Raw genomic sequence first — 20,075 nt, forward strand, 5'->3', positions numbered from 1 at the left:
TCATAAGTTATTCTCATGGTGATAATGGTGTATACCACCCTTCGACCTGAAACCACTATGGACCCTAGATGTAGAGTCGAGTGCCTTATTGCTGATCAAACGTTGTCCGTAACTAGATGACCATAAAGACAGTTGATGGGTACTCCACGAAGCATGCTAAGGGACATGAGTGACTTAGATGGAATTTGCCCATCCTGCGTAACAGGATAAATGTCTATGGGCCCAATATTGAACTGGACAAGGATGACACGGTCTATGCCTTGTGTTCAATATCGACATAAGGGCAAAAGGGTAATTATACACATAAGTATTATCACAAAGGATTTGTCAGATCAAATGACATTTTCGTGTCTTGGGTACCAGTGATGTGTTGCTAGATACCGCTCATTGTTTATTATGTTAAATACGTGATTTAATATAATTGTCAATGCCGTGAAAACCTACAGGGTCACACACAAAAGGACGGATTGATGAAAGATAGAATAACTAAGGAACACTGTAAGGTACGGTGCACTTAAGTGAATTGTAGAACATCGTAAGGTATAGTGTACTTAAGTAGAATACGAAATATGGTAAGGTACCACGCTCTTAAGTGATTTTGACATATTATAAGATATGAGCCACATATACTTAAGTGAGCCTTTTAGCTTGAAGCCCACACAAGTGGTTCTATAAATAGAACCCTTGTACAGAAGCATTTGGAGAGTTGCAATTTCGCTTCTCTCTCTCTCACTCAAAGCCTTCATTCATAGCAGCTAGCACCGAGATTGAAGGAATCTGTTCGTGTGGACTGAGTAAAGGCATTATCATCGTTCAACGTTCGTGATCGCTCTGTAGATCTGCATCAAAGGTTTCAATCGTCACAAGAGGTAACGATTCTATCACTGATCATGCCCATTCGTAAGGATCACTAAAGGAGAAAATTTTAAATTCCGCTGCGTTTTGGATCGCTATTCTCCTTCCGAGGTAAGGCCCGTGCTCTTGTTTTTTGGTTCGATCTGATTGCTTCTCCTTCCCATTTTAACTTCCTCTTTTGTTCCTTTTGTGTGAGGTGTTGCTGGATCATGTCTCAGCTCGAGAGAGTTAGGGTTTAGATATTAAATCCTAATCTCTGTTTAATGGGAGCTTTGGTGGGGATTTCATGGATCGCAGGAATAAGAATGTTGGGGACTCTTTTTAGGGTTTTTCTCCTGTCATGTTCATCTTAATTTGTCTTATATTTATAGGTTAATTTAGGTTTTAGGTTTTAAATTGTGATTTATTAGTTTTAGGAATTTAGATTGATGTAATTGATTTTGATTGTAATGTTTTTAGATTTTGATTTTGTTTAAAAATAGAATTTTTAATTGTAACACATTTGTAATGTATCTGGTCCGCTTTTTGTAATTCTGGATGCTTTGGAATGAAAATGGAAGTTTTTGATTGAAGCTCATTGTGCGCGAGATTAGGATTTGATTGGGGATAATGATGAACAGGGACCCAAGTAATGGACTCGGGTCTGGAGGCCCATGTGTCCTTCTTAACCCAATCAGATTTTGGGTCATTCACTTGACCCAAGTGATTAGAGCCATGGGTTGCACGCTTAGCCCAATTGGATTGGGCCTCGATTGGTGTTGGTTACCCATTTAACCGACTTTATATAAACCCAACAACATTATTAACCCAACTTAATAATTTAATATAACTTAATCACTTCAATTAATTTAATTAACATCCAATCCTATTAAATATATAAATTAAAATAGTCATATTCATCCAATCTAAATAAATTGATTAAAATTCTAATTAAAATTTAATTAATTTAATAACCCAAATTAATCAACATTTTATTGATTTAATTATATAAGAAAAAAAAATTTATCCCTAATATTTAATTAATCTAAATAATTTAATTATTAACCTCAATATTTTATTTGATCTAAAATCTAATTAACTGAATTAATTTGATAAAATAATTGTATATTAAAAAATTATTAATCTAATTAATCTAACTATACCACAAATTCCAATATATGTTTTAAAACCCGATTAATAAGCGTGAATTAGTTTAATTAACCTAAACTTTATTAATTACTACTTAATTCATTAACCCGATTAATCGGAATCACTAATATTAACCCATGTTTAATGAAAACCTAATGTTAATCTAATAAAATTTGAATCATTTTATTAACCTACTCCTAAATTAATTTGATTTAACCCTAGTAATATCAAATTAATCTAAGCAAATAGAAACTTCAACTAATAGAATAATTCTATTAATGTTAATCAACACCCAATTAGCCTCGATACGACCTCTAAAGGAAATTTAAAAACCTAATGCACCCTAAGAAACCAAATAATCCTCATGGCAGTATTATTCGTTATCATTGATTTGGAACAGTCAAAATGGTCCTCCTTTAACTTTTCGATTGTTGGAGTTGATCAGATGCCCTGTATGGGAATTTGAATACATTGGTGACTTATATCCGAAGTTGGTAGTAAGGACTAATAGGATGGTCAAAATTTGGGGCACGACAAGAACTAGTTTGGATAAAAACTTTTAGAGTTGATCACTTGATGTAGACAAATTCCTGTGAAGAATATCCTTCAGAAGTGTTGGTAAAGCACGTTCAGAAGTTACAGGATAATTTCTTGTGACAGTGACTGCTTGCTACAAAAGATTTTAGTCTTCAGATCTCGTTGATCTTCAGATTCCATGGTAAGCTCAGGTTCAACATCTGGAAGACTTGGATAGACTCATTAGAGTCTTGAAGCTTGGTTTTGATACTTCAGATTCATAATAACTTTGCTTCCCTTTAATGGTTCTTCTTAGTGATTAACTTAATTAATATCAAGGCTAATGTCTTTTGATTCTACACACTAGAATAACCATTAGTAAACTCTATTATTCTTTAAATACTTTGTTATCATCAAAACCTTTTAGGAGCTTGAACAAATCTTGTTCTAACAATCTCCCTTTTTTTTATGATGACAAAAAATGTATTTAAAAAAATGGTTAATGATTTAACTAACACAATCTAACATCAAAGGTCGAGGTTTGTAAGCTTCCACCAAGTTAGACAATCCTTTAAGGTGAGGTTTGTAAGATCCCCCTAAGTCTCATAGTCCATTAAGATAAGATTTGTAAGCTCTTCTTAACTCCTTATTAGTGTTGATTTAATCATATAATTTTAATCAACAAAGTCTAACATCAGAGTCTGAGGTTTGTAAGCTTCCATTGAGTTTGACAGATCTTAGGTCGAGGTTTGTAAGCTCTTCCTTTAGTCTTGACAGTTCATTAAGGTAAGGTTTGTAAGCTTCTTCTTAAATCCTTGACTTCGTTAAATTAAAATTAGTCATTTAAGATCATCAAAGTACAAAAATTAAACAATATAAATATAAACTTAAAGCTTATTACTCAGAAGATATTATGGAAGACACTACTTTGTTAAGATGCTTTTCTCTTCTTAAATACTCTATACATTTTCTCCCCCTTTGCCATTATCAAAAATATTTTAAAAGAAAGAGAAAAAACAATAAAATTGAAAGAATAGACTGATGACAAATAAATGTACCAACCACAAATTTCAAGATGGTCAGGGATAGATAAAAAAGTAAACATAACCAGAAGGATGTTTCTAAAGATATAGAGAATGATTTGTCAGAAAGATTCAAGACAACAGTCTTTGCTTTAGGACCGTTCAAATTTTGTCTTTAGAAAACACAAAAAAAAATTTAAACAAGTACAACGAAAAGGTAAGACAGGGAAAGGGAGAGAGACCATAGACTATCCAGAAGATAAAACATCATCACAACATTGGTTCTACACAAGTAGTTATAGAGCATGCATGATTAATTTTCAAACCCGTGAATCTTTCTGTGAGATAGTTGTCAAAAATATTTTTCATTTAAATGTTATTTGAAATTTCTTATTTCGTTGCTGAGTCTCAAAGTTTGATACCTTTCACACACATCAGAAGTTGTTTCCAGTTCTTGATGAGGTTACTTCTAATCAGTATCAGTCTTTGATACTCTTTATTAAGAGTTAAGATTTTTAATAAGATAAGAAACCCTTTCTTTTGAAAAGAATTAATTCTATAAAATACAAAGGGTAAAATAAGCAACACAACTCAATAATGAATTGGTTTGAATATCAGAACATTTTAATGAAATATTTGAGCTCACAATACTTGATTCTGAAATGAGATTATGAATAAAGATATACTCAAATAGCTATAATATTTATCCAAAGTGAATAAATATTCTTGTCATACGTTTGAAAATTCTCATAAGAGTAAGTTGTCCAAACTGGTTGTGTACTGACATATCATATACATAGACCAATTTCAGATAACTTATCATGCACATAAGTTATCTAAAGAAAGAGAATGATTGTCGTACCTTTGCATATTCTTTCTGAAAAGATTATGTCTTCATGATTTCCTGTTGTTGAAGTATATTCATGTTCAACAACAATTTGCAGTTCAGAAGGTTGAAGACATAAGCCTTCGTTTCCTAGATCTCCCATGAGTTAGGATCCGAACCACAAGCTTTCCTCTTGGATGTTGCTTCTGAACATCTTTTGGTTCCAACAATGTTCTTATTGATGTAAATCAGTCTTAAACATACTTATTGTTAAACCAGGTCCTCGCTCAACATAGTCTTGGAGAAGTACTAGTGACCATAGTACTTTAATTCAACTTTTCTCCAGACTTTGACAATCCTTCCTCTTTCAGAGTTCGAATAAGAAACTAAGCTTTCCTCTGAAGAGGATCTAGTCATATGATTTCTAGATAATAGGATATATGAACTAACTCAAGCATATCAGCAAACACAAACTGACTTTGGTACCCATAATCTTATGAGTCCTTTTGTGTTTGCTACTCTAGGCCTTTTCTCAATGAGTTCCCTTGCCATAGAGTAATGTCTAGCATTATTCCATACTTTCTTCTTAAAGAAGTTATGTCATGAATAAGATGACAATAGCTTCTGATCATTTCAGAAGCTTGGATCTAGAAGTCTTGGGTGCTGAATTCCCTTGACTTATTAACTTTCGGATTACGGTGTCTGGTTTCATCAAAACTATTGACTTTGAGATCTCGGGTTCTAACTTCTGCAAAACTTTTAACCTTGAGGTCTCTGGTTCTATCAGAACCTTTGACTTATTTGTTATTGATTATGATGGGTTCATAAATTTGATCCCTTCAGTATCCGGCACCCATAAGTCATGAGCATGACTTGAAGAAGATGGTTCTGAAGGGTTCTTTCATGTCAAGGTTCTGAAAACCACACAATTTATGAAATTCCAAACCATCTCTTTTGCTCTTGCTTACTCCATAGATCATGGGTGCAAGTAGAGTCTTATTGATATCTATTATTAATAAATCTTTGAGAGCTATATTGTGCTCGGGAAGCAGCTAGATTTCTTTCCAATGTCTCAACTGTTTCTTTAGAAGATTTCAATTCTTATTCTAAGAAACTCAAGTTGTTTCTTAACAACCTTCATGCGCCTTTCCTAATATTCAAAAAGGCTCATGAAATCATGAATAAGAACATGCCATGATAGGTTAGGGTATTCCCTATCTTTCTCATCAGATTTAGAGCAAGAACCTGACTCAGACTCCGAATCAGAGTGTAAGAGCCATCAGTGCATGATTGGCTTTTTTCATCAACAAGTTTATCCCATGTTACCATGATATATTTCTTGAACTTTTTGTGAAACTTTCCTTCATAAGGCTTTCCTTAAATTATTTGTCTTTTTGAGATTTGGACAATCATTTTATAAGTGACTAGGCTAGTTGCAACTGTAGCAAATCTTCTGATCAACTTCTATGTTTTTGGAACAGAAGCCTTTGAAGTTAGATCGTCTACCAAAAAGTCTCTTGTTACTCTTGGTTAGCTATGGAAGTCTCTTATTAAAAGGAAGGTCATTTCCTCATCATCAGAATCCCCATTAGAATCTTCTCAAATAATAGCTTCTTCTGGTTTTTCTAAATTTTGAGAATCTGGATATTTGATCAGTCTTCCTTTTAAATAAGTAGATCAAGATTAAACTTGATTCTTGCAACAAGCACATTTACTCTATGAGTCAGTCTTAAGGATTAAGAAATCCTTTCATACTCACAAGGAAAATGACTTAAGGAAGAAAAAGGTTTCTTGATTTCCTCAACAAGCACACTTGTCCCACGAGTTAGTCTTAAAGATTAAAAATCCTTTCATACTCACAAAACTAGTGACTTACAGAAGAAACAAGTTTTTTGATCTCCTTCAGTTCAACTTTTTTTCCTTCAATAGTTTCCATTTTTTAACAAATGAAGGAAACTGCAAGGAAAGCTAAATTGCTGCTTGAGTATATTTTTCTCACCGGATCTTTTATGTTTTAATGTTAAGCGAAATAAGCACAGTCGGGCTCTGATACCAACTGAAGGTCCGAAAAATACACAAGAAGGGGGGGGGGGTTGAATTGTGTATGACTAAAAATTCTCTTTTCACTTCCGATTTTGGAACATCAGATACTGAACCATGTTCAAAGTATAATACCAGAGTAAGTATCATAAGTGAGAAGTTTACTTCTTTCTTCTTCAACTCTGTTTCAGAACCTAAAGTTTCATGCTTCGATTTTGATATGAGTAAGAGACCGAATAAAAATTGAGTCTGATTTCAGAGTTCGTTTGCACAATTAAATATAAATGCAGAAGTAAATAAATAGACACACAATATATCCTGGTTCCTCTCAAATCGAGAGTAGTCCAATCATCTTGTAACACAAGAGCTTTTAACTATAATCTGACTGATTACAATCGCTTAAGCCAGTATCTTAAGACTTCCTGCTCAATTCCACGGAAATAGACTTCTACTCAAGCCCTCAAGCATCAGACTTCCTTGCATAAACTACCCGTTTAGGACTTCATGCTCAATCACCTAGATTGATACTTCCTTACCCAAACTACTCGTTCAGGACTTCCTTTCCTTAAGCTAATGTTAAGGACTTCTTGCTCAGTCACCCAAACCCAAATTTCCTACTTTGCTCGCAAGAATGAGACTTCAATGCTCTAGCACCCAACTCAAGACTTCCTTTCTTAAACACATGTTCAGGACTTTCCCCCTTAAGCTCATGTTAATGAGTTTTTCTCAATCACATTATTTCTAACAATTCTGAATTTAGAGAAACATTTATGAATGAAACATCCATATTCTTCACCTCGTGTGTTCATTCGCTCTTGTTAGATACTTGGAGAAACTCCATATATCATTTCAAGAGTGTCCCACATTCCCATGGCAAATTTCCAATTATAAACATAAAAGAATTTGTTATCATCTAAAGACGTAACTAGAAAAACTTTATTTTGAAATCAATTTCAAAATTTCTTATTTCCTCTATGGTCCAAAGGAAATTTGATTTATCTACCACTTCTGAATTTATATGGTGAGTAAATGGACTGTTGATTATCATTTCCAAAAATTATAAATCAAGACTTTGAATGGAGATTTTAAATCTAATTTTCCATAGTGCAAACCTATCACCATTAAATGGTGAAGGTGTGCTTAGGAAATGTATCTTGTTAAAAAAGTGTTGGAAGTCATCTTCCTCTTGAGAAGGTTAATATTTGAACAAGAGTTAGGCTCTGATGATACTTGTTAAACATGCGACTCCACACACAAGAAGGGGGGGGTTGAAAATCTACAGTTTAAAATAAAAGTATTTTGTATTTTAGAGTTTAAAAACATTTTAAGTAAAATGTTTGGATATAACAGCTGAAAGTAAAGATAAAGAAAATATACATAAAGTAAAAATATAAGGGAAATAGATGACAATATAACTTATAGAAGTTCAATATAAATGAAGTGACCTACTCCTCTCCCCAAGACTTGATCTTAAGAGTATGCATTAATGCTTATGAGCTTTTAGTAGGTTAATCTCATGAACCCCCTTATACCACGAAAAATGAAGTATCATGTTAACTTCCTACCAAACAATGAACATTGGACTGAAGTAGTTAGTCTTCCTTCCAAATACAAATGAAGCTTCGAGCAGTTTGTCTCCAAGCTAAAACCTTGAGATTTTATATAGGCTAGTCTCAAACCAATGCAGAGTTTTGAACTGTATATCCTCCAAACTGAACCAAGGTTTTACACTGAAATACCACGAATCGAGTTGAGGTTTTACACCGGGCTGATCTTGAACTAAGTTGAGATTTTACACCAGGTTGAGCTCACGAACCGAAGAGATTATTTTTCACTAGTTGTCTTCAAGAATAAAAAAAAAGAGTTTTTTCTTAAGTAGTTTAGCTCATTGACCAACCATCAATTTAATACTAAAATCCCTAAACAAAGCTTTTAACGAGTTTTACTTTGAATCCAAACAAACACTTCCTAAGGATGAGATATTCAACCAAGGTAAAAATAACTCTTGGTGAATTTAAAACTTTACCCCTTTCCAGAACAAGTTTACTCACTTAAACACGAGGACTTTCTCAAAGCGTTATGGCTAAATTAAAGTGAGAGAAAGTATAAAAATATTTTAGAGAGAGTGTTTGTAAGATAGGCCACGTTTCTGGATGTGAAAAAGTGAAGAGATAAACCTTTATTTATATGCCAAAGGTTGGTACAAGAAAGGAAATAGTCTATGGCTACTTTTATGTTCCAATAGATTGAACTACCTAAATAATCGACTATAAATCCCCATTTTGAAAAGATTTGATAGATATTCGTTACCCTTCATTACAACATTGTCACAATCGATTATGGACTTATTTTTTACTTAGTCAATTGATTGAGAATATGCTCCAATCGATTGGATATTTCAAAATACATGTCCAAACCATCATGACAGTTCGTGATTCATCTGGCTATGCTAAAAAACATTTTTAGGTTATTTTATTTGAGATATATAGGCTTTTAAAAAGGTTTGAGTGATTGTGTAATTTATCCATATTAATCTACGATAACACCCTTGTTTTTTTTACAAAACAATGATCTCTCAAACACGACTATGAAAGCTTTTTCTCTTTCACACTCTGAAGCTTCAAGACTTTGCCAAATACACTAATCATATAAGCACTTTCTTGAGTCTTATTGAAGATGAGGTTTGAGATATCTTCAATTTAGATTCCATCATCCAAGGATAGTTACAGAGATTATTAAACCCTAGTTCATCTATCTTCCGAGAGAGGATATAGAAAAAAATGTATTTTATATCTTTGACAGTTTGAGATAGGTGAAGTAATTGCTTGGATTTATGCTTTATTTTCAAGTTATCATAAATGTATCTTCCCGAGTTATCATGAGGGATATATCTTCTTGAGTTTTCATCATCCTAACCATGAAAGGTTTAGGAATGACTTGCTTGATCACTTCCTAATTAACCTTCAAACACATGATTCCGCACAAGGAGGATATCCCTAAGTTTATAGAATTATTTGTGGTGTTTAGGGTATTTTGATAGTGGTTAGGGATAACTCATGCAAATAGGTGAGAGGCTCAAAGTATTATTTTTAGGTGAAAAATTGGCCTCCCTTTCAACCCTCATGTTGGTATATTTATATAGGCTTCTTGGGCCTATGTTAGATAGTGGCTTTCCCTAACTCCATGACAAGGAAATATGGCCTAGAGGGGATTAAGACTCCCTGGAATCTAGTGAGGTGATTAACATTCCTTGATTGGGCATTAATAGTCTGCTACTTGAACACATCATCTCCCATGTTTATTGAGTAAAATGGGCAATGAGAGTTAACTTGGGTAACCAAAATCCAAATGGATGGTCTATCACTAAGATCTAGGCGGCCTCGTGGTGTATCAAGCTATTTGTCTTCCCCACAGTGGACGCTCACACAAAATTAAGGCAATGGACTTGTGTCTTACATTCTTGAGCCTTCCTTCTTAGAATTCAAGGAAATTAATCCAATAAAAAATAGAAAGAAAATAATGTAAAATAATTTATTTTTGAAAATTTATTTTGTTGGAGTTATTTTGTAGGAGTTTGATGAAGTTATTGAGAATTCTTCGAGCTTTGAGCTTATACCTTCATCTTTAATTAATTGAGTTAACTCATTAAAGTTTTATACGATTTTTTCCTTCATTGATTTTTCTTGAAAGTCATAAATAGTCTTGATTTAAGGATTTGATTATATTTCTGATTCAACTTCTTAACTCTTAGGATGTGTTTTGTTTCAAGGTTTTAAAAAATATTCCTGGGAATGTTGTCATGGGAATGCAACATTCATGTTTGATTCAATTTTTAAAAAATTATTCCAAGGCATATTTTACCCAAGAATTTTATTTACACATGGTTCTTTTATTTTTATTCCAAGATTTAAAGGGTGGGAAGTGGGAATCCATCATTCCCATGGAAATAAAGTTCAACTAACTACAACTCCCCACTACTACTCACATTTATTTATTTATTTTATTTTTTATAATTTTTAAATTAAATAAATATTCCTAGGAAATTTAGTTTTTGTCAAACACTTGGTAATAATATTTTTCCAAGTAATAATAATGATGGGAATAAGATTCCAAGGAATATTACTTCTAAATTTGAAACAAACACACCCTTAGATATTTGTTAGTAACAAATAAACTAATATTATTTCTAACAATTATGAATTTAGAGAAACATTTATGAATAAGACATCCATAAAATACAAACGGGCAATGGGAGTTGACTTGGGCGGCCAAAATCCAAATGGGCAGTCTGTCACTCATATATGGTCTGCCTTATGGCGGATCAAGCTATTTGTCTTCACCACAGTAGACGCTCACACAGAATTAAAGCAATGAGCTTGCATCTTATATTCCTGGACATTCCTTCTTACGATTTAGTGAAATTATTGCAATACAAAATACAAAAAAAATAATGTAAAATAACTTATTGTGAATTTATTTAAAATTGTGAAAGAAATAAAATATAAAAGTTGGATATTATATTTTCATTAATTATTATGAGATTAATTACTATACACTGTCAGTCTAAAAAATTTTACACCGTCGATTCATCATCATCATCCGTTTGTATTACTTTATATATTTTTAAAATAAAAGTCAAATTTCTTTCAATATCCGACGTCTATGATTAACTGATGGTGTAAAATCTTTTTACACTGTCAGTGTATTTCAATTAAACTCCATTATTATTATTTGACTTGGAGAGACAAATATATCACTTTTTCCTAAAAAAAAATAAAAATAAAAATTCAAATAAAGAATCCTACAAAGTAGTGCTTAGACATAGTAATTCCACAAAATAAATAGTCAATTAAATAATGTCACTCTTAGAACATAACAAATTATTTCTTAAAAATATCATACATAGGTATTATTTCTTTATTTAGACAATAATGTCTTTTCAAAGAAATAGCTTGACCCTCTTTTGAAATTTAAGAATCAAAAGTTATTCTTTTAATTAATATATACCAAGCTATGGCCTAAAAGTTTTAACCCTAGATAATTTCAAGAAAGACATGGGACATTTGGTGTGCACGAAGAGCATGACCCTTCTACATATTTGCATGATGCATATACTTTCTTTCCATGAAGACCAACTATTTTAATATTTTCTAGTATAATTTTAGTGCATCCAATACGGTCACATTTCAATTCAATTGCTGCCTCATCGTCTGCAGTTCCTTCAAAGTTTCGGAAAGTAACATCACTCACTTTCACAGCTTTGCTTTCTCCTTGATAAGGATCGTATTGTTGATCAATAATAATTGGGTTCTTCACACCAAAAAGTTTAATATCTTCGTAACTTATCTTCCTTGCATATCCTGATCCTCCCTAAATCAAACAAAACATTAAAATTTGTATTTTTTTATTGTGAAATTAAAACTATATAGTTGTTAATTTAATTAATTATCCAGTTAAATATAATCAGATCTTACTATCCATGTCTTGATTCTAGCACCATTAGTTGTTCCCGTGAATGTTATATTCTTTACATATATATTCTCTACACTAGCATAACTCCCACCTTTTCCAAGACTTCCAACACTATATATTCAACAAAACATCCAAAAATATTTATAGTTTAAACCAATATCAATGATATAATTACACAAAGTAAAAATTAAATTATAAGATCATTTTAATAACTAACCTGATGCCGTGACCAGGTCCACAATAAACATCAGTTATATTTATGAATTCACAACCTGAGTTAATAGCAACGCAATCGTCTCCTATAATAAATAGTAATTAAATAACAAATGAGAAACACATCTCATTAATTGAATATTTTAGAAGAAAAAATGAGAAACTATATATAATAAAAGAGAATAATATAGGATTAAACCCGTTGAGATGACTGATTGTTGGATAACTATGTGGGTTGACGATGAAATATCAATCCCATCAGTATTAGGACTATTTTGTGGAGAAGTCATATGAAGATTGGAGATTAAAGCACCCGTAGATGAAGATATACTTAAATGATTTCTTGGACTATTGATGTGTCTTAAACCACTTAATTTTATATTTTCACATCCAACAATTCGAAGAGCCTGCACATACATGTTATTTCAAATTATTAAATATAATCCTTAATTCCAAGACTATTATTAACATGTAACTAACTTACTGTTGGTCTATCACCTTCACCAACATCTTTCCACCATGAACTACCTTGACCATCAATTATTCCTTTTCCACTAATAACAAGGCCATTCACATGAGAGAATGCAATCCATGATTCACTATCCTTATTATCCCATTTCCAACTCTTCCTATTTTTGGGAGCAGTGATAGTTCCCATTATCTGTCAAATTAAATATCAATAATACTTTCTTATTAATTAAAATACTTAAAAATAATATATATATATATATATATATATATATATATATATATATATATATATATATATATATATATATATATATATATATATATATATATATAGACATATTTCACATAGAAAAGTGATACTAAATACATTAAATAATTTATAACCCACCTCAACATTAATTGTTTTAGATTTGCAAGGACCTTGAAACTTCATAGGTTGCAACATAAATATTTTGTCTTGAGGTATTGTAAGTGTTGGGTTGCTCTGAGTGGTACCACACACGTCTTCCCATGCTTTCAGAAAAGTCTTTTATATAAAAATGTAAATAATTGTATCATAAGAAATAATATATATGAAAAAAATGCACGTAAAAATAATAAATTATAACGAAAATATACATTTGAATCGTCTGTATATCCATCACCCTTGGCACCATAATTAACGACATTAAAGTTTTTGCCACCTTGTTTGTGATTTACAATTGTAGAGCACATACTAAGTGAAGAAATACAAAACACTAGAAGAAGAGAAAAAATGCTTTTCATCTTTGAAATAAGAAGAAAAACTAATTTTATTAAAACAAGAATAATGTATTGTGTTAAGCTAGAACACTTGGTTAATAAAAATTAAAGAAATCACAATTATTTATATATTGGAGGAGAGAAAATAGTAGAGGAAATCATACTTATTACCAATAATTGTAAGGATTTCTATGTCTATAGGATTAACTACAAACAAAACAATTATTCTTGGGTGACAAGGAAATTACAAAAAATTTGAAATAGTTATTGAATTGTCTTTATGTCAAATATTTGTTATCAGTAGTATTTTGTCCACATCCATCCTTTTTAATTAATATTGATATAAATTGATGAAGATATTAATTATGGATTCAATAAATATTAATTAAGTGTAATTTATGTAAGATTAAAGCAAAGAATATATTTGGAATGACATCAGTCTAATGAATCAAAAATTGTCATAGAAAGAGGGAGAGAAGAGCAAGTGACTACAAAAAAGAAGGAAAAATCACGGGTAGTAGTTATAAAAATGCCATAGAAAGTAAAATAGAGAATATTAAATTGAATTAAGTTGAATCATAGTGATGTATGCATTGTCTCATAGAGCAAAGATTGCCTTAACACCCCTTTGGCCTCAAGAGTGAATACTGTACTTAGAAGTAATGATGGAATGATTAGGATGATTTTAAAATAGGAATACCTTTATCATTAATAATTAATGATAAGGCATGTGATTTGAAATCAATTTTATACTAATGAGTACGTCTTCACAAAGTTATCCGTTTAACTAAGGGAATTTCATGAGATGTAGCTTTGTTATGTTATAATCATGTTACACTAGTATAAAAAATAGAATAGAGTTTGAGATATTACATCCGTTTTATCAAAAATGGGTGTAAAAACAAATACAAATACAAATACAATGGCAATTTTATAATTTTATACTAATGGGTGTATAAACATCTGCCAGGAAGACCATGAACCAACACATGAATAAAGATCTGCGTCGTTGTTTTCGACAAAGATACTTAGAGGCACAATACTCTCTCGCATACTTTCAAGCTTCTTCGCTATTTGAAATTGTATGTAAGGACTCTAAACTAGTTTTTCCTATTAATGGCATTCTTTAGTATTTTGTTTGAGTTTGTTTGAATCTGCTTGTTCAAATTTACGAGCCCTAAGTCACAAACATTAGACCAGATCCTTAATTCCGGTCAACATATGAACTACATTAACTTGTTTAATTCTAGGCCTCGTCACATATTCTGATTCCCTTCTCTTTCTCTCTCTCTGGCTTGCGTATCTTTTGTTCTTTAGTTCAAATATGTAGATACAGGAAGGACTTGTGAAGCATGGAGTATTTCATTTTAGACAAAGAACACGTATCGGGACGAGTACATATCGATAGATATTGAGTAAGCGAACTCGATTTTTATTTATCTTTTAATGGTATAGTTTTAAACTTTTTTTAATGGGTTTTTCAAGTGCTAATGTAGAATTTGATCAATTTGATTCGTTGCAAGATTAACGGATCTTGAAACCAAATGAATGGTGGATAACTTATGGATCTTCAATCTATAATCTTCAATTCAATGCATTGAAACTCTTTGCACAACCAAATTTTCATCTTCTACTGAGAGAAATCAGAGCACATATGGATTTATACTTGCATACCCATATCTTGGTTTTTTTTTTAAATGTCTTATTTAGTACCAATACCGTGTACCTAGTACGTAGCCATATGAGAATCAGGAATGTGCTGACTATAAATTTAAGTATGCATTTGTTTGAATCTGATTTGGGATGGAGGGAGTATTTAATATCTATGTAAATTATTTTGATAATTTTCAATCTTCTATGATATTTATGTTGGAAATAAAGTCTTTTGTATTTAGGAAAAGTGTGTGGGAATATTAGAGGTTTGAAGAAAAACTTGATAGGTAGGAGAATTCTTTGTAGAAGAGAGAAATTTGTATTTTTGCTTTATACAAAAGTGTAGGATTACATCTCTATATATAGTACTCTAAGGAGAACTCTAGACCCATTAATTCTAGAGAGTTCTCAACTCTAAAAATTCCCAGAGCATTCTAGAAAATATTACAATCCTAAAAAGCATATAGACACTCCAAACACTACAAGAGTTTTCTAGAAACATTACCCAATCCTAAAAAACATCAAATTTAATATTTCAATATTCCCCATTAAACTTGATTTGTGACTCCAAGCATACTCCTTAACTTCATGAAAGTTTCCAACTTGAGTGGCTTGGTAAAAATATCGGCAACTTGATCTCGAGACAATACATACTTCAATTTCACCTTGTACACCCATCTTACTCTGATTGCTTTGTACTCTCATGAAAGTGTAGTAAGTTCTCACATATATTTTTCTTGATTGACTTTATTTCTTCGTCCATGACGTCTATCCTCTTTACATTTCAACTTCTTCTTGATAGCTTAGAGGCTCGTAATCACCAAAAAGATAAAAAAGTTTAATGTCGTTTTGGTTTTCAGTTACCTCATAAAGTTCTTCAATGCTCCTTAGTCGTGGTGTCCTCTTACTTGAGCTTGTTTCATCAAACCTTGATTTCGATGAGGAAGGTTGTGTAATATGTTCCTTTATTATTGGTTGTTCCATTTCTTCTTCTTCTTCTTCATAGTAAGGAAGAAAATTGTAGTTGTCTTCTTGAACACTCTAATCCCAACAATCTTCTTCTTCGAACTTCACGTCAAGGGTTATGACGATCTTTCCACTATTTAGATTATAGAGCTTGTACCCTTTGGAGCTTGAGTTGTAACCCACGAATATGTACTTCTCACTTTTATCATCGAGCTTTGTTCTTCTTTCATCTGGAACATGGGTATAGGCAATACTTTCAAACAATCTGAGGTGAAAGATCTCGGGTTTCCTTCCACTCCATGATTCTTGTGGTGTCTTCTCTTGCACGCTTCTTGTTTGGGGACGGTTTGTCAGGTCAATCGCACATGCCACTACTTCGGCCCAAAACTATTTCGACATCTTATTGCTATTAAGCATGCTTCGCACCGTGTTAAGTATGGTCTGATTCTTTCTCTCTGCTACTCCATTTTGTTATGGTGATCTTGGAATTGTTATTGGACGACCGATTCCATGGTCTTCACAATATTTATGGAACTCATTTGAAGTGAACTTTCCTCCTCGATCAGATCTCATGGCCTTAATGGAAAGACTACTTTCTTTCTCCACAAGAGGATTGAACTTCTTAAAGTTTTCAAACACTTTTGATTTCTCCTTCTAGAAATAAACCCATATTTTTCTAGAATAATCATCAATAAAAAGGAGAAAGTATTTACTCTTACCAAAAGAGTTTGGGTTGATTGGTCCACAGACATCGGAGGGTATGATTTCTAGCGGTTTTGTCTCTTTTGACGTTGATTCCTTTGGAAAGCTTTTCTGGAATTGCTTCGAAATTAGACATCCTTCGCAGAGTTGGTGTGGGTGGTTGATAGTCGACAAGCCTCTCACCATCTCCTTCTTTGACAAACGTTCTAGACTGCCGAAGTTGAGGTGTCCAAATTATAGATGTCATAGCCACGAAGAGTCGGTATAGAAAGCCTTGAGACACTTTGCCACATCATTTTGAATGTTCAAGAGGAACATTATATTCTTTAACATAGGCACATTAGCAATTAAGTTGTTTCACAATCTCTTAAGAAAAGACTGTGTTCTTTCAAGTGGATGTCATAAACTTTCTCTAATAATTGTCCCAAGCTCAAAATATTATTCTTCATGTTAGGAACATAATGGACATTGGATATGAATTGATGACTCCCATTCTTCAAGCATATGTGAATTTTACCTTTTTCTTTTACTGATATATTTAAGTCATCTCCAAATGAGACATTGTCAGTTGTCACTTCATTGATCTCTACGAACATGCTTCGATCGCTGCACATATGGTTGCTTGCGCCGATGTCAAGGTACTTTTTATTTTCTCTTCAACGGTATTTTGGCACGCGAGTAACAAAGTTTCTTCTTTTCCTCCTTTTTCTTATACAAAGTTAGCTTTCTCCACAACCTTCTTCGAAAATCTACACTCAGATATGCATTAACCGATCTTATTGCGGTTGAAGCACTTGATTTGTGATTTATTGCACCTCGACCATGAATTTCCTCTTCCACGACCTCTTGTTTCTTGTGGATTCCAACTTCTTTCTCCAATGTTGAATTTGTTGGAGTAGTTGTTGTAACTGTCTCTTCCTTCTCCTCTATGTCCTCGTCCACGTCCACAATCTTGGTCATGGTTTCGTCCTATTTAGCTCTTGTAATTCACATAGTTTGCTTCCTTTATGTTGAGTTGTAGTAGTTGCTTCATAGCCTCCTTTTGTTAAATTTTTCTCTTTTGTTTTTCTTCGTATGCTTGTAAGAAGCCCATGAGTTGCTCAATAGTCATGGTCTTTAAATCCTTATTTTCTTAAATGTTGGTAATAATAAAGTCAAAACTTGGATTTAAAGTGCGAAGTATTTTTTCCATGACTTTAACCTCATCAACATCTTCACCATTTATTTGAAGTTCATTGACTACAGTCAATACTCAAGAAAAATAATCAATCGAATTAGACTCTTTCATAATTAAACATTCAAAGTCACCTCTAAGAGTTTGAAGAAGAATATTTTTTACTTGTTCCACTTCTTTGTTGCAAGTTTGAAGTTTGTCCCGCGCTTCTTTGGTCGTCATTACGTTGTAGATCTTATCAAATGTATCTTCATCCACCAATTGGTAAATGAGGAATAAAGCTTTCTTGTCTCTCTTTCTTGACCCATTGAATGTTTCTTTTATACCTTGGCTTAGCGAGGCTTCATCTTGATCCTTGAATCATTTCTCAATGATATCCCACACATCTTGAGCTCTTAGTATCACCTTCAGCTTGATACTCCAATTGTCATAGTTGTTCTTTGTGAGCATCGACTTTTGGAAAGAGAAACCTTCATTCGCCATCTTTTGAGGATCTTGAAGCTTTAGTATCACTTTATTAGAAATAAAGCCTTTTGTGTTTAGGAAAAGTGTGTTGAAATATCAGAGGCTTAAAGAAAATCTTGATAGGTAGGAGAATTCTTTGTGGAAAAAAGAACTTTGTATTTTTGCTTGATATAAAAGTGTAGAACATCTCTATTTATAGTACTTTAAGGAGAACTATAGACACACTAATTCTAGAGAGTTCTCAACTCTAGAAATTTCTTGAGTGTTTTAGAAAATATTACAATTCTAAAAAATATCTAGACACTCCAAACACTACAAGAGTTTTCTAGAAACATTATCTAAGCTCAAAATAATAAAACCCAAAAAGCCAAATAATAAGGTTAAGTCGAAATCAAGTTTGATATTTCAACAATTTATTTGTGCCCGTTATGATTGAAGGAAGCATTATAACTAATGAAATTGGCCAAAGACTGAAACGTTAGAATCCAATCCCATTTCTCAGCTAGTAAAGGACCCGTGCGAGACATTATGTCTATTTTTTTTGTGAAGTTGTTAGATTATTTGTTTTTTATATTTGAATATGAAATTTCGAAGAAAAAAATATACCGTTCTATTTTTCAGTTATGCAACTTTTGATATTACTTATTATTCATATTACTTAAATTATATGATTAGAGAAACATAAACATTAACCTCGGCATTAAATTTGAAACTACTAGCAGAACAATAAAATAACTTATCTTAAAACAAACATTTAAACACTTAAATGATATAGACAAAACACCTTAAATCTTCATACATTACTTCCACCAATCCTACTTCTTTGATTTCTGACAAGCTTGACGTACAACATCTCTAAAGCAGACCGGTAATGAAAAATCAAAACATCGCCAATCTTAAATTTTTTGGATTTTGCATACTAATACCAACCATTTCCAAGATACATCTTAGTATATGATATTTTTCCTTTAAGAATCTCACAGTCATAGTACGCCATTTCATCAAAGTCCATCAAGGTTGAAACATTTTGGTTTGCACGTAGATCATTCTTAACAATCTCAGCTGGAAAATGTTAAAAAAAAATTTGAATGTTCAGTTAGTTTACACTTAATCAAAATGTTTGCAAAATAATATTAAAAAGATAAACATGTAAATGCAATTCAATATTTTATATGAATTATCACCATGATATTTTTTCCTGCCTTTGATCCTCTTGTGATTTTTTTCTTCCAAAAATATTTATAACTTATTTCTATTTATAGAAATAATTGTATCTACAATAGACTTTTTTCTCATTTTTAAATGTATTTATAATTTTTTCCCATTTATAAAATAATTGTAAGTTATTCCCGTTTATAAAAATAATTGTATCAATATGTAGACTTTTCCTATTTATAAGCTCCATGAACTCGTGTGTTCATTTATAAAAAAAATTGTGACTTATTCCCGTTTATAAAAATAATTGTATCAATAGTTGAATTTTTCCCGTTTATAGAAATATTTATAACTTATTCTCTTTTATAAAAATAATGATAATGTGTTCTCGTTTATAAAAATAATTGTATCAACATGTAAATTTTTTCCTGTTTATAAGCGTCTTGATCACGTGTGTTCATTTATAAAAACAATTGTAACTTATTCCCGTTTATAAAAATAATTATATTGATAGATGGAAATAATCCTATCAACTATAATTTATAAAATTGTCCATTAATAGAGACCAAATTTTTTAAAATAGATGGTTATATTTTTAATTTAAATGTGTTCCATTTTATTACAATGCATATAAAAAAACTTCAATAGGATTGTTCTATGTACATAAATTTTTACC

At 31.8% G+C, this 20,075-nt stretch overlaps 1 protein-coding gene across 1 annotated transcript; it reads right to left on the reverse strand.

Moving 5' to 3' along the window:
• Positions 1 to 11,430: 11,430 nt before the first annotated feature.
• Positions 11,431 to 13,209, reverse strand: LOC127097971 (probable polygalacturonase At3g15720). Its single transcript, XM_051036471.1, has 7 exons — positions 13,162 to 13,209; positions 12,932 to 13,069; positions 12,557 to 12,733; positions 12,272 to 12,479; positions 12,077 to 12,158; positions 11,862 to 11,970; positions 11,431 to 11,757 (listed from the first exon to the last, which is right to left on the reverse strand). The coding sequence occupies exons 2-7, from the start codon at positions 12,986 to 12,988 to the stop codon at positions 11,431 to 11,433; spliced, it is 960 nt and encodes a 319-aa protein (XP_050892428.1). The 5' UTR covers positions 12,989 to 13,069; positions 13,162 to 13,209.
• Between the last annotated feature and the right edge of the window lie 6,866 nt (positions 13,210 to 20,075).

Source organism: Lathyrus oleraceus, chromosome 6, assembly GCF_024323335.1.
Source record: "Lathyrus oleraceus cultivar Zhongwan6 chromosome 6, CAAS_Psat_ZW6_1.0, whole genome shotgun sequence".
In the NCBI taxonomy this organism is placed as follows: domain Eukaryota; kingdom Viridiplantae; phylum Streptophyta; class Magnoliopsida; order Fabales; family Fabaceae; genus Lathyrus; species Lathyrus oleraceus.